Source organism: Procambarus clarkii, chromosome 53 (assembly GCF_040958095.1).
Source record: "Procambarus clarkii isolate CNS0578487 chromosome 53, FALCON_Pclarkii_2.0, whole genome shotgun sequence".
NCBI lineage: Eukaryota > Metazoa > Arthropoda > Malacostraca > Decapoda > Cambaridae > Procambarus > Procambarus clarkii.
In genome coordinates this window covers 24,672,337-24,696,326 of record NC_091202.1, presented here as the reverse complement: position 1 = coordinate 24,696,326, position 23,990 = coordinate 24,672,337, and the positions used below count along the sequence as shown (strand labels likewise).

The 23,990-nt window shown below is 46.2% G+C and overlaps 1 protein-coding gene across 2 annotated transcripts in view; it reads right to left on the bottom strand.

The window, feature by feature from the left end:
* LOC123767062 (probable protein phosphatase 2C T23F11.1) overlaps nucleotides 1-23,990 on the bottom strand; it is a 45,535-nt gene that overhangs the window by 14,473 nt on the left and 7,072 nt on the right. Inside the window, exons 5-8 of one of the 2 annotated variants that reach the window (XM_045756530.2) lie at nucleotides 16,703-16,928; nucleotides 16,159-16,250; nucleotides 7,074-7,244; nucleotides 4,074-4,253 (exon numbers count right to left, since the gene is read on the bottom strand). In XM_045756530.2, the coding sequence (XP_045612486.2) occupies nucleotides 4,116-4,253; nucleotides 7,074-7,244; nucleotides 16,159-16,250; nucleotides 16,703-16,928 (627 nt within the window). In that variant the 3' untranslated portion in view covers nucleotides 4,074-4,115. The remainder of the gene's footprint in view (nucleotides 1-4,073; nucleotides 4,254-7,073; nucleotides 7,245-16,158; nucleotides 16,251-16,702; nucleotides 16,929-23,990) is intronic. The other variant, XM_045756531.2, reaches the window with a different exon arrangement.

The window sequence follows — 23,990 nt, the reverse complement described above, 5'->3', positions numbered from 1 at the left end:
AATTGTTTTCATGTATACTGTATTTCAGAAAGTTTTTAAAGCCAAAACTTATATGATAGACCCAAGATTCATCACCAGCAGCTAGCCACTAGATGACTTTATCTTCCCCCCCCCCCTCCAAAAGACAAGTTATGAATGCAATGAAACCCCCTTTCCCGACCCGCCTCGATAGCATCCCGATGATTGGGCCCCGATACCACAGACATCCCCCACAATGCTACCAGGACTATAGACTTGCATGGGCCTCCTGGGCACCTGGATCAAAATCTAATGCACTCAGAGGCGTGTAAAACATGTGTGCCAGAGAACAACCAAACATTAAGAAAAGTTGCCAAAGTCTGGTCAAAGGAAAATAAATAACACATCTTGAAAAAGTGAGAAATAAAAGAAAGCTATGCAACAGTAGTTTGACAATGGTAAAAACCCAGCACTGGCATAATGAAAAGCCTCTTTCTGGTAGAGCCCCAATGACTCCTTGATACTAATCTCGCCAAAATTGCTCCATTCTAATGGGACACATCAGATGCAGAAGTTCTGTTTAGCCTAGCTTAGGACAAGAGCCAGAACCTGACCCCCCACCCCACCCCGCCCCTCACACAGGTGCATAGTGACAATTCGTAACCCTACCAAAATGTAAAACATCCAGAGAGTCAGCAAAGCTTTACAGACAACTAGAAGGTTCAATGGAAATGAAGCCTTGAATCCACAAAACAACTCTGAAACGAATCACATGGATCAAGAGATTCACTCAAACTAGCTCGAAACTCAATCAGTACTGATTGCCACAACTAGATGGCCCAGCCACTGCCCAAAGCTGGCTCCCCTGGTCAGTTCTGGAACTGATGAACAACCCAACAATGAACCCATGAGTCTGGAGGGAATCAAGGAGCCACCAGGGCTCTACCAGAAAGAGGCACTTCATTACATTTACCATTGGGTTTTTGGGGGTAGCTCTCCAACAAAAACCAAAGCCCCGATACAACCACAAAACACAAGCCAAGACCCAAAAAGAGCAGTCTGCAAGCCAGGAAGACCCCAGAACCCCAGAAGGGGCAGGACCGGGGCACACAGGAGATAACGAAGGGCCTCCAGAACCCCCAAAAGGGACCAGAGAGGAAGGAAACCTTGAAAATGAAACTAAAGAGCCCAAAGGAACCCGGAATCGAACCAGAGGGGAAAAGCCCACCCACCACATTTGCCAATGGAAATGCACCAGAGAAAGGCAGGGCAAAACACAGCACCCAGACTGAACTCCCAGTGAAACAGCCAGAAATGGACCGAAAACCGAGGGACAAAAGAACTGGGAGCAAGCATAGTAAACGGCCAAGGACACTGGGCCCGAACAGACAGAAAACACAAAACCGAGTGAAAAACAACACCTAAGCGAACCCAGAGGAACAGGAGAAGGGCAGAACACCCTTTAAAATGAAAGCAAAAACCGAGAATGACAACTGGAGAATAAAACCTCTAAAGGTGAAAAACACCCCCGAAATGGAAGCGCACACACCCAGGCACAGGTAAACAAACAAACCACAGCACCGCCCTGGTGACCAGACGGGGAAGCGATCCGCAGGACTGAAAATGGCCACCATAACAAAAGGAGACGTGGCTGATGCAAGAGATCCGAAAAACACTCCAGCAAATGTGAGAGAATAAGCAGACAAAAGGGAAAAAAAAAAAAAAACGCCCAGAAGGCAGAAAATCCAGGCAGCAAACAGCCCCTAAAATGGCTAGTGGGCAACTCATTCACTCCACAACCCCGGGAACCTGCAACAGAGGCCCCGGGGCAGAGCTGTCCTCCACAACCTCCACCCCCCTTAGAAAATGCAGAATCCAGAGGGAAGGCAGCAAAGAACGGGCCACTGGTAAGACCCAGAAGCCTCGGCAGGAGAAGCAGGCTCGAATGCCTGCATGGAGGTCTGCATGGACGACCGGTGCGGCAATAGAGTGTGATGTTTGTTTGTTTCCTTGGGATTGGAGGGAGTTTATGGTTTTAGTTGTTAGTTTCTTACCAGGTGGTGTTTGTTTTTGTTATGCCTACCTTTCTGGGTGCCTAACCCTGGTCGATGGCAAATAAGGAAAACCCCCAACCACAGGGAGGGGGAGGGGAGTTTTCCAGGGCCATTGCTCCCTGCAACCTCTCTGATGGGGCCAGGTTCTGGCTCGTGGTTCTTGGTTGGTCAAAGTCCATAGCTAATGCCACGATCTAATATATCACACAGTAGCCCGATAGCTCCAGAGAGCCATAGGGGCTCCCACAGGAAATTCACTTTCGCAAACAGAGAGGTACACGTTGGAACACGTACACATACAGGTACAGGTTGGAACAGGTTAAGCGAAGAGGTGGTGGAGGTCAAAAACGTTTGTTGTTTCAAAGCATGATAAAACAGTACTGGGAAGATGGGACACCACGAGCATAGCTCTCACCTGTAACTACACATAGGTAATTACACTTTTGTAATTATAGATATTTATCTTGCAGTAACGACTACCTTGTTTTCGTTGAAGCAGATGCTTGAATTTTAGGCATATGGTTTTTGCTGGGTTTTCCACAGTTTTGTGGCCAATCTCTGACCACTTACCTGGTTGATACCTGGTTGATGGGGTTCTGGGAGTTCTTCTACTCCCCAAGCCCGGCCCGAGGCCAGGCTTGACTTGTGAGAGTTTGGTCCACTAGGCTGTTGCTTGGAGCGGCCCGCAGGCCCACATACCCACCACAGAATGGTTGGTCCGGCACTCCTTGGAGGAATTTATTCCCTTGCCTCGTAGAGCAAGGGAGATTCTGGATCTAGCTCCCTGTAGCTAAGGGATGGGTTTCAGTGACATGCTGTGATGGACAAAGGCTTGGTCATAACAGAGCTAGGCTTTGGGAATTGAGGAGTTCCTCTCAGAAGCAAAAGGAAATTCATGAACTCCACACTGGTGATGGTCAGATACTGTAAAAACTTTAAATGCAGAGTGCTAAACCACAAATATGCCACAAACAAATAGGCTGCTGTAAGAGAGGGTAGTTCAACAATTACAAAGGTGCAACGAAGTCATGCACTACACATCCAAGAGAGGAAATGCCACAGAACCCAGGAGGATGAATACCAGAGGCAACAGGAGTGACCAATGGTGTAAACAAATACTGCCATACAGCCAGGAAAACTGCACGCATCAAAGTCAGGCTCTGAATTGGGTGCAGAATCCATAGAATCCCATCCAGCAGATATATGGCATAAGCAGCCTCTCTGATGCACTGATAATGCATTGTCCAAGCCCAGCAGAACTTCTGGTGACTTTTCCAGGCATGAGAGTATAAGAACAAGACTCAAACACCAAAACTCATTACAATGAGTACATAAATGGTCACAGAAAGAATGAAAAATCACTTCATGCCACTTTCAAGCACAAAGGTTCTATATCCTATAGTACAGTGATCAGCTCAGTCAGATCACAACTGAGAGGTCCCAGATTTGGGTCCTGTGGCAAAATATATTTCCTTTTAGCTGATGCCTCTGTTCACCTTGGAGTAAATAGGTACCCTAAGAGTTAGAAAACTGTTGGGAGTAGCATCCTTGGGAAAGACAGTAATTGGCTTAGAGGGATCTCAACGAGCGTAATAAGGTGTGTGAAGGATCCACCTGGTGACAGGAGGGAGGTGGCACACCAGGACTCGTTCAATAGTCAGCAGGTTGATTTTACAAGTTTTGCAAGTTAGTTTTTTACGAGTTATGACTTTTCTAAATATTTCACAGGCAAGTTGGTGTTGGTGGTCTTCCTCAGTTGTGAGTCGGCACATGATCTTCACATGTTACTCCCCCCCCCCCCCCTGCCCCTTTAAGGCAAACAAAAATCACCGACATGTTACACATAACTGGCGAGCCGAGATAGTTACAAAAGTCTGGCATGCTAAGGATGGCCCTACTGCACCAGTGCCTTAAGATGAGCTGAGCTACTGAGGAAACCTACCAAGAAATAGATGCAGAAGAAAGGCTCAGGATCAGTTATTTCAGAGATGATATATTACTGTACCTCTCTAATCTTCAACATTATAGAAAAAATCTATAATCTTTAATGTTTTCACTTACTTAAAAATATCCTAAATCTGTGTAACACTAAGGCACTCAATCTTATTCATCTTCAACACCAGCACTATTGAAGTTTGGTGTGCAAATATGTTCCTTGTCACTCGAGTCGCTTGATGATCCACTAGGTTTAAAAGCCACAGTACCATCTACCAACATGCGCCCCCTAATGATCAACATTTCCTGCAGAAATTTCCGAAAAATTAAAAAGGATCATACCTAGTTTGACTAATACAGAGGAACACAATAAAAGAACATTAGAACAAAAACTTGTTAGAATGAAGAAAAGTGTGTAAATCCCCCCAAACTAAAATGATTATCAGGAGTTCACTGTATAAAGTGTGTAATCTGTAGTTCATCAGCCAAGGCAAGCAAATTGTATAGTACTGTACCAGGTAAATACTAATAATAACTGGCAAATACCACAAATGACAACTCACATTGTTTTGTTGGATATTTCATCATCATAGTAAAGTAACCAATAAATTTATCAAGTTGGGAAATGAAAACCAGTCTCCATGGTGTAGTGGTAAGACACTCACCTGGTGTCCGTGAGCGCTTTGTCATGGGTTTGTGTCCTGGCCGGGGAGGATTTACTGGTCGCAATTCCTTAACTGTAGCCTCTGTTTAACTCAACAGTAAAATGGGTACTTGGTTGTAAAAACGATTCTTCGCGGCGGGGATCGTATTCCAGGGACCTGCCCGAAACGCTACGCGTACTAGTGGCTGTACAAGAATGTAACAACTCTTGTATATATCTCAAAAATAAAAAAATCCTAACCATATTTTTGAGAATCATCACGACCATTGGCCTGGGCAATACATTACCAACTTTAATTCACATCATCATACTATTTCCCACTATCAAGGTGAGGGGAAAAAACATTGAATGAAAGGAAAGGTATGTGACTCGCCAGGCTCTGTCCGACTCGCCAGGCTCTGTCCCACCCGCCAGGCTCTGTCCCACCCGCCAGGCTCTGTCCCACCCGCCAGGCTCTGTCCCACCCGCCAGGATCTGTCCCACCCGCCAGGATCTGTCCCACCCGCCAGGATCTGTCCCACCCGCCAGGATCTGTCCCACCCGCCAGGATCTGTCCCACCCGCCAGGATCTGTCCCACCCGCCAGGATCTGTCCCACCCGCCAGGATCTGTCCCACCCGCCAGGATCTGTCCGACCCGCCAGGATCTGTCCGACCCGCCAGGATCTGTCCGACCCGCCAGGATCTGTCCGACCCGCCAGGATCTGTCCGACCCGCCAGGATCTGTCCGACCCGCCAGGATCTGTCCGACCCGCCAGGATCTGTCCGACCCGCCAGGATCTGTCCGACCCGCCAGGCTCTGTCCGACCCGCCAGGCTCTGTCCGACCCGCCAGGCTCTGTCCGACCCGCCAGGCTCTGTCCGACCCGCCAGGCTCTGTCCGACCCGCCAGGCTCTGTCCGACCCGCCAGGCTCTGTCCGACCCGCCAGGCTCTGTCCGACCCGCCAGGCTCTGTCCGACCTGCCAGGCTCTGTCCGACTTGCCAGGCTCTGTCCGACTTGCCAGGCTCTATGTGACTTGCCAGGCTCTATGTGACTTGCCAGGCTCTATGTGACTTGCCAGGCTCTATGTGACTTGCCAGGCTCTATGTGACTTGCCAGGCTCTATGTGACTTGCCCAGTGACAAGAAAATTTACAAGTATCACAAAATTGGGCAGAGTGACAGTGGAGAGTAGACCTGGTCAAAACATGCTACCACTATACACTCTGGTCCAAACTTGCCACCACCATACACCATGGTCCAAACTTGCACCACCATACACCATGGTCCAAACTTGCCACCACCATACACCATGGTCCAAACATGCCACCACTATACACCAAGGTTCAAACACGCCACCACCATACACCATGGTCCAAACTTGCCACCACCATACACCATGGTCCAAACTTGCCACCACCATACACCATGGTCCAAACATGCCACCACCATACACCATGGTCCAAACTTGCCACCACCATACACCATGGTCCAAACTTGTCACCACCATACACCATGGTCCAAACATGCCACCACTATACACCAAGGTTCAAACACGCCACCACCATACACCATGGTCCAAACACGCCACCACTATACACCATGGTCCAGACACGCCACCACTATACACCATGGTCCAAACATGTCACCACTATACACCATGGTCCAAACATGTCACCACTATACACCATGGTCCAAACATGTCACCACTATACACCATGGTCCAAACATGCCACCACTATACACTCTGGTCCAAACATGCCACCACTATACACCATGGTCCAAACATGCACCACTATCCACCATGGTCCAAACGTGCACCACTATCCACCATGGTCCAAACATGTCACCACTATACACCCTGGTCCAAACATGCCACCACCATACACCATGGTCCAAACAAGCCACCACTATCCACCATGGTCCAAACAAGCCACCACTATCCACCATGGTCCAAACACGCCACCACTATACACCATAGTCCAAACAAGCCACCACTATACACCATGGTCCAAACACACACATTCCCTAATGTACTCAATTATTTAACTTCATACTTCCTCCTCTTTACTTTTCTTTAATAAAATATTTCTTTATACAGCACATGCACCTTAAAATGTAGGGAAATTTATATGGAGTCACAAAATGGTATGCAGATAAATAAAGCAAAGTTATATAATATTGAGAATGGTCCAGGATGGACCGAAACGACGTCGTCACTTCACTTTCTAGTGTGTGGTTTAGTCAACATAAAATATTGTACTGTATATTGAAGTGATATATAAAATTGTTTTCATGTATACTGTATTGTAACTCTAAAGCAATATAAACCTTAAAATACAAAAATCTGTATTATGGATAACCCTCATTTATTCCAGTATATTGGAGGGGAGGGTATCTCGCCAATGTAATGTTTTTTTTTTATCTGCGACTAGTGCGTAAGAAATCTTGACACCCTCCAACAAACCCGGTAGATAACTATACCTCACGCCAAGACCCGGAATGAACGAGGCAGATGAGAACGACAGTCATGTTGTCGCAGCCCAGTCCACCCATTTGACAGTCCGGAGCCAGGCACCTCGTCATCAGATCCTCACACACATCTTCCGGCTCCATTCCCTGAGACAACCGTAGTCTCACAAAGTTTACCACTTCCTGCAAATATAATTAGGGGGTCCTTATTATATACTGCAGGTAGAGATGTAACAAATGGACAAGTGATATATGGTAGTTTATTAATATCCATAACCTTCTTTCACAATAACATCATTATTTAACAGTTTTCCTCTGAGCTCATGCCGCCCAACTCCCATAAAAATAGGACACAGGGTAATGATAATGAATGAACATATTGATCCTATATTTACTGGTACTAGTAAACAATTACAAAATATGTGTGCCAGTAAAAAACTTTAGAAGTGAATTATGCAGCCCAAGTACAGAACAACTGTACTCACCTAATTGTGCTTGCGGGGGGTTGAGCTTTGGCCCTTTGATCCCGCCTCTCAACTGTCAATCAACTGGTGTACAGATTCCTGAGCCTATTGGGCTCTATCATCTATCGATGATAGAACCAGTGAAGAGCAGAGGTGCCATAGGCACAATCAGAGAACACTGTATAAACATCAGAGGTCCGCGGTTGTTCAACGTCCTCCCAGCAAGCATAAGAAATATTGCCGGAACAACCGTGGACATTTTCAAGAGGAAACTAGATTTATTCCTCCAAGGAGTGCCGGACCAACCGGGCTGTGGTGGGTATGTGGGCCTGCGGGCCGCTCCAAGCAACAGCCTGGTGGACCAAACTCTCACAAGTCAAGCCTGGCCTCGGGCCGGGCTTGGGGAGTAGAAGAACTCCCAGAACCCCATCAACCAGGTATCAACCAGGTATCAACCAGGTATCAACCAGATGGTAATTAATCAACACAAAAATGATCTACAAAGACTGGGTTTCTCCTACTAAATTATTTTTTATTTTGAATTCTTGTTTTAATTTACACATTTTTAGAACAGTAAGAGCACTGCCTCTCCTTTGACAAAAGGTAGGACATTAGGCTGAGGAACTACCATCTACCCAGTATTTTGGAAACTGTCTTTGATCTGAGGGGACCACAGCTGCTGGAGTCCTCGACAGCAAGGGGAGGCACATAGGGAGCCAGATGTGGTTAAAGTTTTTAAGAATTGCAAGTTCATGAAACTTATGAACAAATTTTTCATCAAGCTTTTCATCAAGAACTTTTCACACTAGAGATGCTATACCGATGATGATACTTTTCAAAACGCTTGTGCTCTCTAGAGTGGAGTACTGCTGCACAATGACAGCCCCTTTCAAAGCTGGAGAAATTGCTGACCTGGAGAGCATGCAGAGATCCTTTACTGCTAGAATCCACTCAGTAAAACATCTAAACTATTGGGACCGACTAAAGAGCCTAAATCTGTACTCCCTTGAGCGCAAGCGGGAGAGATACATAATACGTAGAAAATATTAGAGGGGCTGGTCCCAAACCTGCACACAGAAATAACATCACATGAGACCAGAAGACATGGCAGGATGTGCAGAATACCCCCGTTGAAAAGCAGAGGTGCAACAGGTACTCTGAGAGAAAACTCTATCAACATCAGAGGCCCGAGACTGTTCAACGCTCTTCCACTACACATAAGGGGCATAACTGGTAGACCCCTCACAGTGTTCAAGAGAGAACTGGATAAGCACCTCCAAAGGATACCTGATCAACCAGGCTGTGACTCATATGTCAGGCTGCGAGCAGCCGCGTCCAACAGCCTGGTTGATCAGTCCGGCAACCAGGAGGCCTGGTCGACGACCGGACCGCGGAGACGCTAAGCCCCGGAAGCACCTCTAGGTAACCTCAAGGTAACCTCAAGGTAAGCTTACCATCTTTAATAACTTTAACCCCTTCTAGTTTTCCATTTGTATTAAAGACCGAGTAACACAAAGATAAAGAGAAGGGAGAACAAAGGAAGCAAATATTGTAAGAGCAGCATAGAGAAAATGAGAAACGGGGAAGGAGTGAGTATATTATTGAGTAAAAAGTGTTGACATTAAGATCATAAGTACAAAGGTAACTGCAGAAGGCCTATTGGCCCATATGATGCAGCTCCTATTTATAAACCACACAATCTCATTCATATACAGTGGAGACTCGAGCAACGAATTTAATCCGTTCCGGCACCGAGTTCATCATGTGAAACGCTCGTCTTTCAAAACAAATTTCCCCGTATAAAATAATGGAAATAAAATGAATCCATCCCACCACCAAAAAATATCAACATGATATACGCTTTTTAAATAATGGAGCAGCCTACCTGACAAACTGAACGAACCTTTATGACTTTTAAAAAAAAAAATTATTTTTCATTTTTTATAGAAAATGGAGCAGCCTACCTGACATACACTGAACGAACCTTTTTGACACTTGTTCTTTTTTCAAATTTTTCAATTTTTTTTATATTTTCTAAAAAAAATTCATTGCTTAGCAACATTACAGCAGTCACCCCTTTACATCCCAGCATCACTAGCATCTTTTAAAAAAAAAAATTATTTGCATCGTCAGAGGCGTCTGAGAATTTACAAGAGCCAGCGGGAATGCTAGGAAGCACCACATGGTTTTCTCATCATTAGAGTGGAAGCTCATCAATCGAGACAAATTTTCAGCGAGTGGCTTGCTCGTTATGTACTTGAAATGCTTGTAGACGGAGCCACTTGTCACTCGAGGCTCCACTGTATATGTCTAAACTATGCTTGAAACAACCAAGGGATCATACTTCTATTACATTACGTGGTAATTGGTTCCACAAATCAACAACCCAGTTAATGAACTAGTATTTACCCAGGCCTTTCCTAAATCTAAAACTTACCCAATTTATACCTATTGTTTCACGTCACAAAATTTAACACTGACGTGTAATATTCCACAGCACAACTCAAGGCATTCTGTGAAATTCAAGTTTGCTAGAATGACAGTGATGCAGCTATCGGGAAAAGGCAAGCTATGAACCATAGCAGGGTCATATGTCTTGTAATCCTCATGACCCCAGTCTGCTCCCTCCTTCCCCGAAATGAGAGTGGAAGGTGAGGCAAACGAGCTCGCACTAGTTTCATGAATTTTTGATCATTTGTTAACATTGTTAGGGATTTTGAGGCATTGATAACTAGCAGTGCTTCATTTTGTTTCACTGACTTTGTGGGTGCCTCTCTGGTGATTGTCGACATGATTCAAATTCACTGAACATTTTATCATAGTGCTGCTGTTCCCTGCTCCAATTATAAAGGGGACCAGGTTCTGGCTCGTGATCCCCAGTAAGTGGAAAAGAACCTCACAACCGATGCCAACTAGTAGTTTGCACTATATTAACATTGAATCTTGAGGGATCCTCAAAGGGCTTCCCCCTTGAAAAAACTGGATACCCACTTTCAGTTAATTAGGTAAAGTGAAGAAAGGGAGAAAATTTACACAAAAAAAAGCATTGAATATAATGAAATGCCATTTTCTGGGCGAGTCCCGGAGACTCCTCTGAGCTTACCGGGCTGATATTGTTGTATTAGGCCATGGCATCAGTCAATTTGATGGAGTTCTTGCCTACCAGGGACCACGAGCCAGAACCTGGCCCCCTCAGAGAAGCACGAGCAGCAATGACTTATGGAAATCTCCATGTGGTTGGAAGCATACCATGTCTGCCATTAACCGGGTTAGGCACCCAGAAAAATAGGCATCCCAAAACTCCACCTGGTTAAAAAATTGCTACCGAATGCCAAACTGTCAAGCACAACTCAACAATCTGAAAATAAGCAAACAAGCATGACCTCACAATCACCACCGTGCTGCTGTCTGTGCAGTTTCCCCCCTCTCAGAGACGGGGGTAGGGGGAGCCCCAGCCTTCGCACCAGCTATCTAACCCCAGTTCAGAGGGTGAATGTCAAAAAACGCGAAAGAAATGCCAACCGAAGGGCGGGAGGTTGCCAGGGAGCCTCCGGGACTCGCCCAGAAAATGGCGTTTCATTGCATTCAACACTGGTTTTAGGTGGAGAGCCCCTTCGGCTTCCCAGAGCTACCTAATCAAAGACAAATAAAAGAGGGACTTACCCGGAAGGCAGCCACCACTTGCGCTTCAACTCAAAGTTGAGACAACTGGCTGCAACCTGCGACCCAAAGCGATACACACCCGATTAGGGCCAGGAACACTAACAAGATAACAGGCGGCCAAGACTCTGTTCAACCTCCAAAATCTCTGTGCCCGAATGTCAGCCCAAGACATGTTACCAAAAATGGCAGCCAAAGCAGCAAACTTGCGAACATCATGGGCATGAGGATAGACCGCAGGCTGGCTAGACCAAATAACCCTGCGGAATACTTGGAAGACTCAAGCCCTGGAACAGGAAAGAAGGGAAACCAGGTCAACCCAAAGCGAGTTCCCAGCCACCGAAGCTATGGCGCACAAGTATCGGCGAAGAGCCATAACCAGACACATGATGTACCCCTGGTCGAACAAACCAAGCATCAACAATCCAAGGACCTCTCTGGAAAGCAATCATTCTTCGAGAGAAAAGAAAGAGACTGCTGCAAACGAACAAACCGATCACCAGGACCGAAAGAGCAGAAACTCCTGCATCAGAGGAGAGCATGAAGCTCCTCGACCCGACCCCCAGAGGCCAATGTCAATAAGAAAAGAGCCCTAGCAAAACAAGCCTGAACTGGAAGGGGCCACCACAAACCAAGTAGAGAAAAGAGAACACCCGGTCCAACGACCAGGACGGTTCAGGCAGCGTATGAGCAGGCTGGAGGTGAAACAACGCACGAGACAGCTTGCAAAATAGAGAGGAAGTAACATCTACCCTGAACGCCAACCCCTAGCAGATGCAAACGGGTCACCACGACCCGGGTAAGGCATGTGAACATGCAAGGTGCCAGATTCAAGCTGAATGGTAGGCAGCGAAAGCGGTAAGCTTGCCGCCTCATAACAAAATGCAGCCAGTCCCTGAACCCCCAGATGAATCAAGATGTGCCAATACGAGTCCCGGAGTTCCAGAGAAACTATCCAAGCACCCAGCTCCAACAAAAGCCAGATCTGGGACAGTAGTCATCAGATAGGAGGGCCAATAAATCCAGGGGTTCAGGCAGGACAAGTCCAGGATGAACCACAGATCAGCACAGTCCCATTTCAGGAATGAAAACAGGCGGGAAACCCACCCGAGGGACGTCGACGTTTCGACCATGCCCAAGTGCACCTACTCCAGGATAACCCGACAGAGGGCAGGGGAAGAGGCCTGCCCCACCAGCCCCCAACCATCCCAAAGGAGGAGGAGCCACCCAATGCCACCGCAGGCCAAAAGTTTCGACCCAAAATGCCCACAAATCGTGTAACCAGGCGTGAACAAACAGCGCGAGCCTCCCCACCATCGCCCTGTCAACAGGGCGACCCGAAAAAGAGCCAATGCCCCTTACGAGAAGCCAACCAATGCTCAGAGCGAGTACCGCACCGACCAGATGCCGCCGGCTTTGAAACTGGCACCGCTGGTCTACTACGACCGAAGGCACCCCGAACCCTGGCACGACCCTTCCAGGCAGGACCACCACATCCACCCTGGAGAACTAACAAGTCCGACATAGGCCAACAGCTAGACGAAGCCGCCTGCAGATACTGCCCAGTCACAGACTCTGCAAATAGCAACAGATAAAAAGGTGACGAAAATAAAAGAGCCAGGGCCAACACGAATTCAAAGGAGTGAGCGAGTACAGCCTGTCGGCACACGAGGCGAGAAGCAAAGAACAGGACACCGCCTCCCTGAGATTCGGCGCAAACAATTTCAACAAGGCAGCCTACGAGCCAAGCCGCCAAGGCAAGCGCACCGGACAAAGGCCCGATACCTAGCGCCTCTACATCCTCCTCAAGCCAGTCCAAAGACAGTTCAAGAAGGGAAAAGTAATTCAAGACCGAAGCCAACTGCCGACAGGTAAGCAAATCCTCAGTTACCAGGGTCGCCTGAAAGGACGTGAACCTGCACGTGAAGCTTCACCTGGCCGATATCCTCAGGAAGAGTAGGGTGAACAAGCACGCATCAAGGCATTCAAACTCGCCACCCCAAGTAAACCTGAACAACAGCAGACGTTTCCCGCTATTCAAGCGTGCGGGTCCGACAGAATGCATACCATGCCCCCAACGAAAAGAAAGGACAGTCTGCCAACCAGGAAGACTCCGGCACCTTGTAATGCACTCAAAAGGAAAAACTGCACCGAACTCAAACGAGGAAGGATCAATTATCGAGGTGAAATCCAGGTCACGCAGGAGGTACACTGCCATGGCCTCCCAAACCTCCTTAGGCGGGATGCGGGAACCCGAGAACCTCCCGAAGAAAGGGACCAAAGAATCCAAGGGAACCAGAGCCAAACCCAGGGAGGAGCAGAATTCGAATCAAACTCGCACAGGGAGGGGCGGGGGGGATAAGAAAACTCCTTCACCTGTAACAAACCCCGCGCCAAGGGTGCCAACACCCAAGCGGAGTCAAACAGGGCCAAAGTCCCCCAAGTCAATTCCTCTCCAGCTCTGTGATCCTCCACGTCAGGACCCAAGGCAGAGCTGTCCTCCAAACCCTCTGCTGAAGAAAAGGCAGAGTCCACCGGAAAGGCTGGGAAGAAGGTGGCCCACAGGTCAGACCCAGAAGTCCCAGCAAGAGGAACAGGCTCAAATGCCTCCCTCACCGAACCAGATGGGGCAGCCCCCGAAACTGCCCAAGTCTCACCACCAGCTAAACCCTGCCCCGACTCCAAAACCCTCAGACGTTTGAGAGCCGACAGCAAGGGGATAGGGAGGGGGAAGCAGAACGAACAACAACAGGGAAAGGACCAGGGAGCACAGACGAAACCAAAGTTGAAGTGACTGATGCTCCCAAGTCCAGGTCTCTGTAACCCAAGCCGGGCAGCCTCAGGGCATCTGGATTGGCAACCAACCTAGTGCATTGCAGCAACCTAACCCTCGCATGCAATGCCACTGCTGTCTGCACCTGAAGATCAATATAAGTGGACACCACTTGCAGGACTTAGGGGTCAAAGGCATTGTTGACCCAACAGGCAGCATGACGGAGGCAAAGATGGTGAAAGTCACCCCTGAGACAAGGAGACAGATCGGCTTTCGATGAGATTGGACCCAGAGGACGCATCCATGGGACCAATGAGCCCCAGTGGGGTTTTCCAGGGCCCTTAGGCTGACTGCTAAGGGATGCCCAGGCAAGGTACTGCTAACCGGTTGGCCCAAACTACCAAGAGAACAACTAAAACTGAACCCCCTGCGATGTGCACAATCACAGGGACCTAGCGGGGGAACCAACAGAATAACAGAGGGAGGACTATGACCAAGGGATGAGCCACTACCAGGTAAGAAAACAAAAAGAAAAGAAAAACACCACCAAAGCACAACGTCTCCAGGAGGAGCAGAACCAGCTGCTGTGTATAATGGGAGAAAAGTTGCACAGTACCTTGCGCCCCTACCAGCGACGATATCACCTACTACCCAAGGTCAAACAGCGGCTATGAAAACCCCAGCTGACCCCATAGGCGGGTAATCACCGAGTAGCAAAAGATCCCTACAGAGGTAGTCCTCGAACGACTTGTGGAAGATAACCCCCAAGCCACAAGGGCAGGAAACCTGCCCTTGTGGTTTTGAGGTTACAGGTCCCTGTAAGGTTACAAGGAACCTAGGAAAGGTGGCCCTAGGAGCATGCAGCCACAGTACTCTGTAAATTACTCCTGGCTCGCACACCATCACACAGCAGACCACCATCACAAGGGCAAAGCACTGCAGAGAAACAGGATCCAGAGTCGAACGATCGCCACAACACATTACCTGGTTGATACCTGGTTGATGGGGTTCTGGGAGTTCTTCTACTCCCCAAGCCCGGCCCGAGGCCAGGCTTGACTTGTGAGAGCTTGGTCCACTAGGCTGTTGCTTGGAGCGGCCCGCAGGCCCACATACCCACCACAGCCCAGTTGGTCCGGCACTCCTTGGAGGAATAAATCTAGTTTCCTCTTGAAAATGTCCACGGTTGTTCCGGCAATATTTCTTTATTAGCCTCAGAACTGGGGTTGGATAGCCGGTGCGAGGGTCTGGGGCTCCCCCTTTCCCCTCCCGGGAAGGGGGATGAACTGTGCAGACAGCAGTGCAGTGGTGATTATAACGTCATGCCTGTTTGCTAGTTTTCAGATGAGGAATTCTGCTTGACAGTTCAGCTTTTGGTAGCAATTTTTTAACCAGGTGGAGTTTGTTTTGGGATGCCTGTCTTTCTGGGTGGTTATCTTGAGGTTATCTTGAGATGATTTCGGGGCTTTTTAGTGTCGAAGCGGCCCGGTCCTCGACCAGGCCTCCACCCCCAGGAAGCATCCCGTGACAGCTGACTAACACCCAGGTACCTATTTTACTGCTAGGTAACAGGGGCATAGGGTGAAAGAAACTCTGCCCAATGTTTCTCGCCGGCGCCTGAGATCGAACCCGGGACCACAGGATCACAAGTCCAGCGTGCTGTCCGCTCGGCCGACCGGCTCCGTACTGCTAACCTGATCGATGGCAGACATGGAATGCTTCCAACCACACGTGGGTTTCCATAGGCCATTGTTGTTCATCCCTCTCTGAGGGGGCCAGGTTCTGGCTCGTGGTCCCTGGTAGGCAAGAACTCCATTGAATTGACTGATGCCATGGCCTAATACATACATATCAGCCCGGTAAGCTCTAGGGAGCTGGAGGGGCTCTCCACAGAAAAGCATGTCCTGTAACCTCATTTCAAACACTATGTAACCCAAATATAAAATCCTATTAAATCCAATATACAGTAAGTATTAACTTGTCTTTAACTTACTTTAACTTGTCTTTGCTCTTAACTTACTTTAAGAGCAAAGTATTACTGAACGAAATACAGAACCTGGCACAGGTTCTGTATTGTACTGTATTTCAGTATTACCAAAATACAATACTATAATGAATTACATTACTACAGGACTATAAAAGTTATGACACAAATACTACCCAGTATACTGTATTACTGCATTAAAAAATTTGAAAAAATTACTTGATTGGTCATGACGTCCCATATGCCATCACACGCTAACAAGATGAATTCCCAATCTTCTGATATCTCTCGTGTTATGACATCTGGACATGCTGAAGCAAATCAGAACAAAATGTTAATCTTAGGAGGGCTGAAAAATTAACCTAGGATATGAGTTAACATATAACTTTAATTTATAAAGGTTTGGGCTTGCAGGTATGTTGATCCTCAGAATCACTGACAGGTAATATTTAATCTATGTACTGTATATATATTAAATAAGAAAAAATCACCTAACTCCAAGACAGCTACAGTACAAGTATGATAACCAGCATTGAACATCAGGAAACTAGGATTAGCTAATGAATTACAAATATATATGTACTTCAAAATACTGTACAATGCTGCATTCTGAAAGTACACAGACCAAAAATATTTGAGAATTTCAAAACAGAGAAAGTGATAACCTGACACATTTGAAGTAACAATCAACGTAACAGTATTTAAATAATAACCAAAATAAGAATACTATTAAGATCATTATCCCACTAAACCTTATTCTTACCAGTAACAATTTGTTCTTCAGGACTTTTCAGTTCATTCTTCTTAAAAACAAAATCACCCAAAGCTCTTGACAAAGCTAAATTGCCATTAACTCTATTCAGTTCCACCCATCCCCCGGCTGCTGTAATTCTCCGTTGCTCTGATGCTAAACTTGGCTTATGGTCATTGCTCAGCTCTTCAACACGCCCTCCAACACTTGCTATAGCTCGTGAATCTCCAACATTACCCTGAGGAGCAAAAATAAACAGTGTTGAATGTAATGAAACGTCATTTTCTGGGCGAGCCCCAGAGGCTCCCCAAAGCTTACCAGGCAGATATGTATATACAGTACTGTACTGTACTGTATTAGAGCGTGGCATCAGTCGATGGAGTTCTTGCCTACTGGGGACCTTGAGCCAGAACCTGGCCCCCCTCAGAGAGGCACGAGGAGCAATGGCCTATGGTAACCCCCCATGTATTTGGAACCATGCCATGTCTGCCATCGACCGAGGTTTGACACCCAGAAAGGTAGGCATAACAAAACAAACCCCACATGATAAAAATTGCTACCTAAAACAGAACAGGGAGGCAGAACTCCCAAATTAAAACAAACAAAAACAAAGCAATCAAGCAAACGTCACTAATGCCATCGCACCGCTTGTCCATGCAGCCCCCCCCACATCCCCCACTCCCTGGGAGGGAGCCAACGGACCAATGCTGACTTTCTGTGGGGAGCCCCTACGGCTCCCCGGAGCTACCTAACCAAAGAAAAACGGCAAGAGAGACTTACCCGGGAGACGGCCGACACTCGCATCTTAACTCGAAGTCAAGACATCTGGCAGCAATCTGCAACCCAAAGCGACACATGCCCTACTAGGGCCAGGAACGTTGACCAAGTAACATGCGGCCAAGATCCTGTTCGACCTCTAAAATCCCTGTGCCCGATTGTCGGCCCAAGATATGCTACCAAAGATGGCAGCCAAAGCAGCAAACTTACAAACGTCATGGGCACAATGATAAGACTGCAGACTGGCTGGACCGAATAACCCTACGGACGACCTGGGAGACTCGAGCCCTGGAACAGGAAACGAGGGAAAACCGAGTCAACCCAAAGTGCATCCCCGGTCACAGAGGCCGTGGTGGGCAAATAACGATGAAGAGCCGCAACCAGACACAACACATGATGCACCCCCGGACTGACCAACCAAGCATCAATGACCCAATGACCCCTCCGAAATGCTGCCGACTCATTCTTCGCCAGAAAATAAGGAGACTGCTACAAATGAACAAACTTACCGCCAGGACTGAAAGAACAGAAACCTCTGCACCGGAGGAGAGCATGAAACTCCCTGATCCAACCCCCCAGAAGCCAATGCCAACAGGAAAAAAAAAAGAGCCATGAAAAAATCTTGTACTGAAGGGCCCAACACAAACCAAGGAGAAGAGAGAAAAGAGAACTCCCTGTCCACAGACCGGGATGGCTCAGATGGCGCATGAGCAGGCCAGAGGTGAAACAAAGCACAAGAAAGCTTACAGAATGGGGCAGAAGTAACATCCACCCCAAACGCACACTGAAGCAGCTCCGCCAGCGCCGCATGATACGAGGCGGCAGTATTAGGCATCAAATAAAAAAGTCCAAGTCCCTATAACCCAAGCAGGGCAGCCTCGGGGCATCCGGGTGAGCAATCAACCTAGCACACTGTAGCAACCGATAACAAACATGCAATGCCGAAGCCGCCTGTACCCGAACTTCAATATCAGAAGATTGGGTAATCTGGAGCACGAGCAAGAAACAAGACTCTCAAGACCCCAGGTCAAAGGTATCACTGACCCAACAGGCAGCATAACGGAGGCAAAATTGGTAAGTGTGATCCTGAGACAAGGGGACAGAGCAACCATCAAACTCGCACTCGGGCAGTTGGAACCCAGATGGATCCATAGGTCCTAAGAGCCCCAGTGGGGTTTTCCAGGGCCCTTAAGCTGACTGCTAAGGGAAGCCCAGGCAGGGTATTGCTAACCAGTTAGGCCCAAACTACCAAAGAACGGCTAAAAACCTGAACCCTTGCGACGTGTACAAGCACGGGGGCCTAATGGAGACCCACCAAGATAACAGAAGGTAGAGAAACCAAGAGGGCTGACCTCCACCAGGCAAATTAACAAAAAGAAAAAGAAAACTCGGAGAAAGCACAACATCCCCAGGAGGAACAGAACCGGCCACCGTGTATAATGGGAGACAAGCTGAACAATACCTTGTGCCCCTACCAGCAACAATACCACTTCCTACCAAAGGCCAAACAGTGGCTACAAAAAAAAATAGCTGACCCCAAGGGCGGGCAATTGCCGAACAGCAACAGACCCCTACGGAAGCAGTTCCCGAACGCCCTGTGGAAGGTAACCCCAAGACGCAAGTGCAGTACTTAGAGGGTACCAAGGGAAGGAGGCCCTAAGCACATGCAACCACAGTACTGATGAATTACTTCTGGCCTGCACACCACACACTGCAGAAATACACCACAAGGCACAGAACTGCAAGGAATCAGAGGCCAGAGTCGACGACCGCAACAGTCAATATCAGTCTAAGAACTGATTGCTGGAGCGGCCAGCTCAGACGAGGCGGCACGACAGCGTTAGTGACGTTTGCTTGTTTGCTCGTTCTAGTTTGGGAGTTCTGCTTCCCTGTTCGGTTTTAGGTAGCAATTTTTACTATGTGAAGTTTTTGTTTTGTTCCGCCTACCTTTTTGGGAGCCAAACCCAGGTCAATGGCAGACAGGGAATGCTTCCAAATACATGAGGGTTACCATAGGCCATTGCTCCTTGTGCCTCTCTGAAGGGGCCAGGTTCAGGCTCGTGGTCCCCAGCAGGCAAGACCTCCATCGACTGATACCATGGTCTAATACATATATATATCAGCCCGGTAAACACCGGGAAGCCGTAGGGGCTCCCCCACAGAAATTAACCTGCATTATTACCTGCTTGATTAAAATAACCAAATTTCATGTCATAATATATCAAATAAATTTTTGCTGCACCATTACAAATTATACATTTGCCATTACACGGCAGTGAAAAAATATACAAGTTAATACAGCCATGTCGGCATTTTATACAAGAGTACTGTCGTAGTACAAGCAGAGAGGACCCCATACTGGCAAAATGTTTTAAAAGGCTAAGGAATAACACCATGAGCTGCAATATCTCACTCTATAAACTGTAGAATGTTGCTGACCGCAACCGCAAGTCGAGCCTGGCCTCGGGCCGGGCTTGGGGAGTAGAAGAACTCCCAGAACCCCATCAAGCAGGTATCAAGCAGGTATGACCAATCTCACAACAAAGATTATACTAAAATAATATTGTATATGACCTTTCACTGGTTCAATGCATGTTTATAAATGAACATAAGAACACAAGAATAAAGGTAACTTCAGAAGGCCTATTGACCCATACGAGGCAGCTCCATTTATACCCACCCAATCTCATTCATATTTATGTCTAACCTATGCTTGAAACAATCAAGGGATTCTACTTCTATTACGTTACGTGGTAATTGGCTCCACAAATCAACAACCCTGTTACTGAGCCAGTATTTACCCAGGTCTTTCCTAAATGTAAACTTAACCAATTTATAACCATTGTTTCAGGTTCTGTCTTGTGTTCATTCTTTTAATACCCTATTAATATTCACTTTGTTGTGTACATTCATCCACTTGTACACCTCTATCATGTCACTCATAATTCTTCGCCTTTCTAGAGAATGTAATTTAAGCTTTTTTAATCTTTCTTCATATGACAGGTTTCTAATTTGGGAGATTAATTTTGTCATCCTACGCTGGACACGTTCTAGTGAATTTATATCTATTCTATAGTACGGCGAACAAAACTGGACTGCATAATCTAAATGGGGCCTAACCAGAGCAAGATATAGCTGAAGGACACCACCAGATGTCTTATTACTAACACTTCGATTAATAAATCCCAGTGTCCTATTTGCCTTATTACAAACATTTACATTTGATTTTTTTGGTTTTAAATTCTTACTGATCATAACTTCCAGATCCCTTTCGCAATCTCAACACCATCTAGCTCGTATCTTGTAACTATCATTATCATCTAGCCTCTTAGGTAAAAAGCCACAATCTGACAATCCACACACCCCAATACAGATTTTTCCCTCTGCCTGAACATTACGTTTCGAGGGACACCAGTAGAAGAGAAGACTTGTCTCGCATTCTAATTCCTCCTGAGACTCCCCTTTTTCTGTACTGAGGGGCAGATTCTGATCCTGGTCTCTGGGAGGTGCTCATGATTTGTTAAGAATCTGATGTGGTATCTGCGATATTTCTAATTATCTAATTTGGTAGATTATTCTCATTTGTTCTTGTTATAGGGTTCATTATGATGATGATTTTGTAATTCTCTTCTGATATCTTTGATTTGTGTTATTTCAGATATCATGTAGGGAACCAAGTTGAATAAAGCTTGAAAACCAAATTCAAGCATAGTATTTATCACTATCCAGTTTAATTTATTCAATCTGGAGAAGTCTACTATGGACAAGCTACTAAGGTCCACTCGTCTAGATATTGATTCTACCTCATCTACAACAGCCAATGAGTGGAAGGACTGGCACTGCAAGTTTGAAAACTTCTTGCCGAGTATGGGGAAAATGCTCCCAACAAATTCAGAACTGTTTAGAAATTTATCAAGGATTATACGACCTTTGAAAATGTCACATCTACATTACACTGTTTGTGAAAACTGCTAACAAGATACTGTATTTGCTAGACAGTTGTTAGCTACACTGCTGTAACAGCCTAGTAAGACCCTTGAGTTTGAAAGAACTACATAAACTCAGCAAAGATTGTAATCTGAAACCAATTACTGCAGAATAGTATTGCAAAGTAATGATCTGCAATCCTTTCACAAATGGCATTTCCTCACTACCAATTCATCAGTGTCTTCTTGATAATATGGGAAATACCATCCTGCCCCTTTAAAAATGTACAGAAATGCCAGATGCAAGGGAAGTTAACCCTTAACATGCTCGGGGTATAATATCCTTTCTTCCCCACAGGCGCATGTAATTAAAAAAAAAAAATTATTTTTTCTTCCTAACCTGTTAATTTGTGTTCACTGATCACGGGAAAAATAATAAAAAAATAGTAAGTGGCATATATTGCCCGCTATAGGGCGGGGAAGTCTGGCAAATTATAGGCGCTGACTCAGCGTGCGTCCCAGGCGATCTGTTGCTTGCCAGCTGTCAGGCCGGAGTTGCCACAAAGAGATAATTACCTAATTATTTAAATGTCTCTGATTGATTTTTCATAGTTTTTTGCGGTAATATTATTCAATAGTGTGTAGTTTGATATATTTATATAATAAAATGAGTGAATCATTGCTGTACTCAAAAATATAGTGTGCATATTGTTGATTCAATTATGTTCATCAATCAGTGAACAAATACTTTGTCGGTTATTACACTATAAGCACAGGTTATATATAAGTATCTGCATGTTTTGTTCACTATAACGAACCACTAAGTAGCTATTATGAGTCAAAAAGTAACGAGGAGTGACCGCCGTGTACCAGCCAGCCACTCCCGCCCTCCCTTAAGTCATCTGACTCACCCACATTCTCCTCCCACAATACTGTTTTTGCTATAATTCACTATATACAGACATTATAAATAAGTATCTACATGTGTTGTTCACCATAACTGTACATCTAAGCTTGTATGGTGAGTAAAGGCACAAAGACGTTGGACCTCACACAGTCAGCTGATGGCTGCTGCCCTCAAGGCCAGACGCACTAATATTTCTCCTCCAACAATACTGTGTGGTGTTATTACGCTATATACACACATTATATATAAATATCTACCTGTTTTATTCACCATACTTGTACAAATAAACTGGTATGGTGCCCAAAGACCATCGTGGTAACCAGTAAACAACACCGCCCTCACCAAAATGGCGGCTCCCAACCTTCTCTTGCTGTTTATACCCTCTATACACACGTTATATATAAGTATCTACATTTGTGTTCATCATAGCGAACCACTAAGCTGGTATGGTGAGTGCAGTCAATAAAAGGTGGCCACACAGAGTCAGAAGACATCGACACCATCATCTGTCCCACAGCATTACTCCTCCCTCCATGGCGCTCAGCGCTAAATATCACCACAATCCTGCTATTATCAGAACCCTGGTCAGTTTTATCACAGTCAGGGGTCTTCTGTAATAATATCATCGCTACATAATAGTATGAATAAGTATATTTTGGCATCTTTAGGCGATGCTGTGGTCACACGCTGAACAGCAGTGCTGTTAGCTCATGCTGCGTGCGTCAGGCTTGGTTGCTCACTCAATACTGAGGCCAATAACACCTGGGAGTTTGGCCCACGATTTTTTTTTTAAATGGTGCCTGTTTACAAGAGCCCTGATGATGGTGTGGTGAACCCCGTGTATCCGCGGGCCGTTTAAATCTTGCGTAGTACTCCAACACGTCATATGACGTGATGCGCACTTTAAGGGTTAAGCAGGTGCCTGCACACTGACCCTTGTATATCACGGGTGAGAAAGGATATAGGATGCCATTAATTTTAAACCTAAGGAATCCTGTCACTATCCATGTATAATCCCTGAAACATACAAGGCACCACCCATACATAAGGTCATGTACATCACCATGTACAATTTTTTTTTTTTTTTTTCCAGGAAGTATACAGCTAAATTAATCAACTACTATCAATAAGTCTGGCACAAAGACCAAGTCTCAAGCACTACTTGGACAATGGGACAATTCAAAATGAGGACAAGATAACTCTGATGAGGAAACCGAAAATGCAAAACAGTGCCAAGATAGATACCCTTGAAACAGTGTCGGAAGAACTTAAGACACTAAATACATTCAAATTAGATAACACGAACACAATCACAAAGCACAACCAAGATTCGTACAACAATGTCTTAAGGAACACTAACCCCTTATCTAGAACAGTGAGCCAGTCCTCACATATGAGAAGAGCATCGTATGTGGCACCAAGCATGCGAACAAGGACGCGGGTCGGCTGGATTCCCAGATGATCCAGGTTGCGACCTGGTGCTGCTCACGGATAATGGCATGATGATTGATTGTTCATCATCTTTTGTCTTTACTAAAGACATGCACTTTGTTTTGTTTTGAAAGTTCTTTCTAGGCAGTTCTGCATGGTACTGGATCAATCTCTGATTACCATGCTCTTTCAACTCTAAGTACACTATTCTAATCTTGATGTTCAGTAGGCCTGTGCAAGTCTTGATAACATTGTCTCA